The 7,281-nt window shown below is 41.4% G+C and overlaps 1 protein-coding gene across 1 annotated transcript in view; it reads right to left on the reverse strand.

Moving 5' to 3' along the window:
- The window catches only part of LOC101847501 (microsomal glutathione S-transferase 3), a gene marked incomplete at its 3' end in the record, with an annotated part of 8,763 nt that extends 1,544 nt beyond the window's left edge, over window positions 1-7,219 (reverse strand). The window contains 3 exon segments of the mRNA XM_005101192.3: window positions 1,181-1,238; window positions 3,853-3,917; window positions 6,845-7,219. Of these exon segments, the coding sequence (XP_005101249.2) occupies window positions 1,181-1,238; window positions 3,853-3,917; window positions 6,845-6,973 (252 nt within the window).
- Window positions 7,220-7,281: the final 62 nt, after the last annotated feature.

Below are 7,281 nucleotides of genomic sequence, written 5' to 3' on the forward strand. Positions count from 1 at the left end.
CACACACACACACACACAGAGTCAAATAGTGGGCGCCATTCTTGGTGAACCAGAATTGCTCTATCGTGACCGTACGCCCTGGGGTCATTTTGTACCCCCGGGGTTGTATTCTTCACATTTTAGAATACTTCTAGGGCGAAGATCTCTTTGAAACTTTCCGTATTTCTCAAAAAATCATTTTGACAGACTGCTATGCATGCAAAGCGTACGGATCGGATTAACGCGTAAATTTCCTCTTCGGAAAGTGGTGGCACAGAGTTCCCCACTTCGTATGAATACGGTAGTAAAACACAACATACAGGTAAGGTTAACATAATACAAGTCTGGCTGTATTAAATCACTCCCTCAAACGAGACAACACGCAGACTTATGTATTATTTTATCACTATTCCACGTTACCCCTCTTTTCTTACTCCCCCCCCTTGGGTAACGATACTAAAAGCTACTTCGAGCAAAGAGAAGCACATCGACACAATAATGGACATCCTTTTAGTGCTGGGGAGAAGAAAGAAAGCCAGAATGAAACAACAGAGGGAAAGTTTTACAAAATTGGACCTACCAGTGGCGCCCTCCAACCACTCGCATAAAGCTAAAATCTGCATTACCTTTATAATCTTACCACGCTTCATACCAGCCAAGGCATCCTCTTGCTCACATGATTTAGATGTATTATATCTATAATTCAGCCTAAGGTCAGACTAAGCTCCACCCCCGGGGCAGTGCTACCAACTGAAGTTATCTTTAGGCCATTCCCAAAGGGGGGAGGGATATTAACATATTCATATGCACAGTAGAATTGTAAATGGGCTGATTTATCAATGTAATGCTCATACTCATACTGTGCCGGAAAAACATAGGGGGAACTGCTGCTTTTTCTTTCCTCATTGTTACTATCGTCATTTTCCTCTACTTCTTTTGTATGTTTGTCACTGTCTTGTGAACTGTTATTTTCGGGGACCTTGATAGTCGAAGCAGACTTTGAACTGTTGAGGCTAGAGAGGTGAGCAGAGTAAGCCTGGTTCCTTGTAAAGACTTTTCTGTTGACATCCACCGCTTGGCGCTCATATGACCTTATGCTGCTGCGAGCACCGTAAAACCGTACAAAATCCAAAACAAAACTAAGCTGAGAAAGACACTGAAACCAGCTTATTGCAGAAAACTGAAGAAACAACAAACTTACCGGCAGCTCAAGCCCCCCAAACACAAGGAATATCAGAAACTGCGGGTACACCTCCAGTCTGTGAACAGAGAAGCAGTTGTGTTGGTTTTTTTTGGGGGGGGGGGGGGGTTGGTGAGAGATTTACGGCATTTGCAACGCAATAAGGTCACATAAGTGCCGAACATTAGAGGGTTTACAAGAGAGTAACAAACACAAAAAAGAAGGAGCAGGGATAAAGACGATAGATGTATGATAGGAAAGAAGGAGCAAATCACACCAGAGCACCCTCCAACCACACACAGAAGCAGTTTCAACAAATCAGTTCTTTTGTCTCACACTGAGCTAGCTGAGCTATTGAAAGCATTTTTACGCCCCCATCGACACAGTTTAGATCATTTAGGAGGTGGGCTTCCAAAGGGCCAACCCAAACTGAGGAGGACACAACATTCTAGGAAAAGAAATACCAGAGGTACTCGACAACAATTTTCTCGCCACTCGAGAATCGAACTCAGGTCTCCTGCATGCAATCGCGACAGCCAAGCGCCTAATCGCTACGCCAAACATAGATGATGGTCTCTCCCACTAAAACGATGACGTGTTTTATTAACACTGAAAAACCCTACACTCGTTGTATGGCCTACACAACTAACAGGCTCCACGCACGCTCTTTACCAGGACATAAAGACAATCGTGTAACAGATGGATTATCCAAGTAAAATTAAATAAGCAGAGAAAAAATAATATTGGTATTCATATCACTACACAACTACAGTGCAGTCAAAAATTAGTGGAGCAACTTATTGTCAAAATTTCCTCAGCCATCGAACATAGAATCTCCAGCTTTTATACAATGACTTGTATCAGTTTGTCTCAACAAATCAACATTTCCTTGGTTTCTACAGATTTTAAAAGGTTTACGTCCCATTTGCTGGGACAAAATCGCTTTCAAAAGCAAGCACACAATGTATGTCCTTTGATCGAATCGTAACACTACACTTATTGAACGCGTGTTTTGAGAACTTTTTGGGGAAAAAAGAAGTGTTCACTAAAATTTTATATATTTTTTTTTGGTAACAAGTTTTGCCACAAAAGAGCATTATTTAGTAGTGACGTAAGTTATGTTATTATTGTGTGTATGCAAAATGTGTGTGAGAAGCAGGAAGTGCTGTGAACAATCCCCATTTTCCGCGTGACAGAGATTTGTACGAGTAGTATCTAATATAAGTACAGTGGCGTCCAAAAGAAAATTGAAACTGTAATCACCCAATCATCGTGTTAAAGCCTTACACCACCCACTCAGGCAGCACACCAATTCAAAGCTAACTAAATTTGCATCATCTGACACATTAATATTGCATCTATGTAAAGAAACGCCCGAGATATGGTCACTCAAAACCCGACATGGCAAAATTGTGTGAAATCGAAGAAAAGTTAAATTTTTATTCGCGCGTGTATTGGGAGTCATCAATATTAATAGAATAGACATACATTGCATATCGAATGAATAGAGAATTTTGTCTTTGCAACGAACAATATTTCTTTTTCGATAGCTTCAAACAAAAGGAAAAACAGAGCAATCTCAAACACTACGCAAAACTTGGACGTAACATTAGATGTTGTCATTGTTATTTTGCTTAGGAGCCATTGGTTTTATGTTGGGCACGGACCCTTTGGGCATCGGCTCTATTACATTTTGGACATAATTATCTGTCATTTCATCCCAAATGTCACAGAGAGTTGCAAGCAAAGGGTCTGTATTTGGGAGCAAAGTCGATTTTTTTGGTTGAGTTTCTGTTTCATAGGACCTCACATACCTGTAGGATTCAAATCGAGGCTATTTACTGGTGAACACTCCAACGTTGATATGATATGGCTTTCCAAGAATTGTCTAGTGGCATTGGCCCTGTTAGAAAGTGATTTGTCATGCATAGCGATGCCTACTTGAATGACACCATGACGAATACAAGGGTAAGATATGATGTTTAACACTTGCGCGATGTAGTCCACTAAACTAACATAATCATCAGGTGATTCTCACGAAGACGGTTTTGTTAATTCCACCCCAGACCACCCAAAACCATGGCAGTTTCGTGGCCTCTGTTTCTCAATGACAGATGATTATGTCCAAAATCTTACTAAAAAGCCGTGTGGAAAAACGATTTTGTGGAGTACATGAAACCAATAGCTCCTAAACAAAAACAAAATCATACTAATAAGCACATAATATGCAATGTAAAGTCAAGGCCCTGAATTGTATTTGAGACAAATCTGATTTTCAATCTGTTTGAAAATATCATCCAAAGATGCTGTTCATTGCAGAAACAATAATTTTCTCTTTTTATTTGGTATTCAATACACGTCTATTCCAACAATGCTGATGCACCTCAATACACGAGCGAACACATACATGTATTTACGTTTCTCTGATTTCGTACAATTTTGCAAAGCCTAACTTTTAAAGGTTAATTTTGAGTGGCCATGTGTGTATGTGTGTGTGTGTGTGTGTTCACAGAAGGCTAGGGAGCCAAGGGGGTGGTAAAAAAAAAAAGTAAAAGTTCGTGAACAATGACTTTAACTCTGCCCAGAAATGGTAAAATGATAATTAAACACGACCAAAATTTAATTCAGTTGCTTGGGTCTAAAAATTCTTGGAAACAGTCATTATATGCAAGACAAAAGGAAGAAATCCTTACGTGTGCTGGTGAGCCCGCTGAAAGCAGTTGAATTCCTTGCTCTTTTCGCTGTACAGAGTTGGGTACTGTAGAGGGAGAAAAAGACAAATAGTCATCATCATTATCATAAAGTGTCAGATCAGAAACAGACATCTTCTTTCGTGGTTCTCAATTCATTTCTCTTCGCGGATGCTCTTAAAATCATATTACATATATATGTACATATATATAGATAGATAGATAATATATATGTATATATATATATATATATATATATATATATATATATATATATATATATATATATATATATATATATAATATATCATATATATATTAATATATAAAATAAATATGTATGGTGATTGCCCGTCGTCCGTCTGTTCATTTTTTTTAAAGATCCAAAGAAGTCTCTTTGGGTCTTCCCTAATCTCGGTTGCCTTCTATTTTTCTAGCGAGAGCAAGATATTCAAAGCCTTTTTAATGTCGATTCAAGTAACAACTATTTGGGTATCTCATCATGAGTTTCTTGGGAGATTACAGCAGTGGTTTCCCGTTGCCGACTGCCGGTTTGAGTACAGTTGTTTATTTTTGGTGTTTTTTAATTGTTTTGTTTTTTGTTGTTGTTTGTCTTTGTCATCCACTGACAAACAATAAGGCTTTTTTTTTTGGGGGGGGGGGGGGGGGGCTTTGCAAGAAATTGAGGCACCCCCGGTCTCCAAGACGGTCACAGGAAAGCATCTAGCACAGACTTGACACATAGCTCGCCCCTCCCTCCCATGGCAAGCTTCGTTTGCTAGGAGGAGGACGAAACTATGGACCTGATCAAGATCTATAAGAGCTATAGCCGTCAACACGTACGTCTCGAAAAGTAGATCAACATGTATTCACCCGGTTCTTAGGTGGCGTCGGTGGCCAAGTGGTTATACGGGGTGCCCACTATGGCTGGGATCGGTCGATCGGGCCGATCGCCCCGACTCGGTCACCTAAACAGCAAACGTGTTTGTTTTCAGTTTCAGGCGATCGAGTCGGGCGATCGGCCCGATCAAGCCGTCGTGGGCACCCCGTATTCCGGACTCGTAATCGTGAGATTGTCGGTGGCCAAGTGGTTAGGCTTCCGGACTCGTTATCGTGATATTGTTCGGTCCGGTCCGACGTTGTGTCCTTGGGAAAGGCACTTTACTCGAAATTCGCACTTGGCTCGGGCCTTTCAGAGTAGAAGGTTCAATTCGGAGGCCCCGGCCTCTTATAACCTAATAGCAGAGACAGTGTACAAATGAAGAAGTCTTGGATGAAGCAAATTGCAGAAGACAGCCTTTGACGAATAGAAGAAAGCTACAGGCAAATTTCTTCGGACACACAATGCGGAAAAAAGCATTGTAACAACAGGCAAGTTTGATGGAAAGAGAGGCATAGGCAGACAGATGGAAAATATACTGGACAAGATGACAACATGGCTAGGAGCAGCAAGGACAACACAGACACCACTGCTGCAAACGCAAGACAGAGTAAAATGGAGGTCCATGATCGCCCACGCCAGTCAGCAAGGCACCAGATGCTGATGAATAGTGTTGATCAGGGCGTTAAAGCTATACCATTTATTCACCCAGTTGTTGGACCGTGTTCTAGCAGAGAGTGTTTACAGTAACACTATAAAAACTCTCTGGTCTTCGTCACGGCCGTGACTGTCTGGTCCAGGCGTGCGCTAAGGAGCGGTGTTGATCAAAATAGGTCAGAATAATGTTGTTCGGGTGTGCTGTAAAACACCTATTATTTGATAACCCACTCTACGCTGACATCAAAGAAAACGTGTCAGAAACTAATGTTGCTATAGCCTTCATTAATGGATAGATTCTGTGGGTCATTCGACTTTTGATTAGTGATTTGTCTTTATCTCGTTTGAACCGCGGGCAGACGAAAGGGAACGAACTGTACCTATATGTCGTGCTACTTTTTAAACATTTCATGCACATTTATTGCATTTGCAATTTCCTCATAGATCTACTAGATCGATATCATGGTGATTGATTGCTATGCAGGCCTTTTAAAGATGAATGTTCAATTATTTTTTGTCTTTCTGCAATTTCTTTAATCATAAAATAATAAATAATAAATTGCATTTATATAGCGCATTTCCACAAAGAAGTGCTCAATGCGCTGTACAATAATACAAAGAACATAATATGAAGCGCACAGCTCCTATAGTACTCCTCTTTCTCTCTCTCTCTCTCTCTCTCTCTCTCTCTCTCTCTCTCTCTCTCTCTCTCCAGTACATCCTTGAGTAAAGACAATCCCACAAAGCTTACCCCGACACATTCGCACACATTGATGAATTCACAGTCATAAATTCTTACAGAACAGAACAGCATGAATAAACGATACTGAGAGAACATAATAGATACTGAGAGAATACAATACTATTTGTATTGGGAATGTTGGAAATTACAGATTAAAGCTGGACTGAAACAAATGCGTTTTAAGTGCCGATTTAAATTTTGATAAAGTGGTGGACTCCCGTAGATGAGCTGGTAAAGCGTTCCACAAGGAGGGGGCGTGGTGTGAAAAAGCTCTCCCTCCTAGTCTCTGACTTTAACTTTGGACAGGTCTTAAAAATCTTTTCGTCGCCAATCTTAAAGGCCGAGATGGTATGTATTCGATGACCATGTCACAGAGATATGATATGATGGTGCAATGTTGTTGACGCACTTAAAACAAACAACAATTATTTTGTACTGAATTCGTGCTTTCACCGGGAGCCAATGTAGTTGAACTAGCATTGGTGTTATATGCTCTTTGAGACATTTCTTTAAAATTATGCGAGCTGCTTGGTTCTGGAGTTCGCATTTAATTATCAATCTTATCAACCCCCTCCCCAACCCCCCCCCCCAAAAAAAACAACCCAACAACAACCCAACAACAATAAACAAACCAAAAAAACCCAGCCAAGGATACGGAAGGACAAAGTACGAGAACTTGTTGTGTGACAATCAGGAGAGGAGCAACAACGAATTACCTGCACGTCGTACTTCTTTCTCGCTTTGATAACATTCCACGCCAAGTACTGAAGGAAAACCCACCCCGCTGCCGCCGTGAGAATAACATAACCAAAGTCCGAAGATAACTGAACGCTGACGGAAGACATCGTCGCTCTGTGGGGGAACTTCTCCTCGCCGTGTGTCAGCGTGTGTAGTGTCGTGTGTTGTGTCAGCCCCTCTGACCTGTGAATGAATGTCACAGCAGCAGTTGCAGCCAGCAGTTAGGCTAGCACTAGCAGCAGCAGTAGCGCCGCTGTGTTCATGTAGCCTATGCTTCGTGGCCACGACGTAGCCTACGAGACTTGTAGCCTTCTCCACTTCCACTGGGGTGTTGTAGAGAGTGAGAGGGTGCGTGAAAGCTGGGTATTTTACCCCAACACGTGCGTGCGCGTGCGTGTTTGTGTGTGCGTTGGGG

The sequence above is a fragment of the Aplysia californica genome, unplaced genomic scaffold (assembly GCF_000002075.1).
Source record: "Aplysia californica isolate F4 #8 unplaced genomic scaffold, AplCal3.0 scaffold00273, whole genome shotgun sequence".
NCBI lineage: Eukaryota > Metazoa > Mollusca > Gastropoda > Aplysiida > Aplysiidae > Aplysia > Aplysia californica.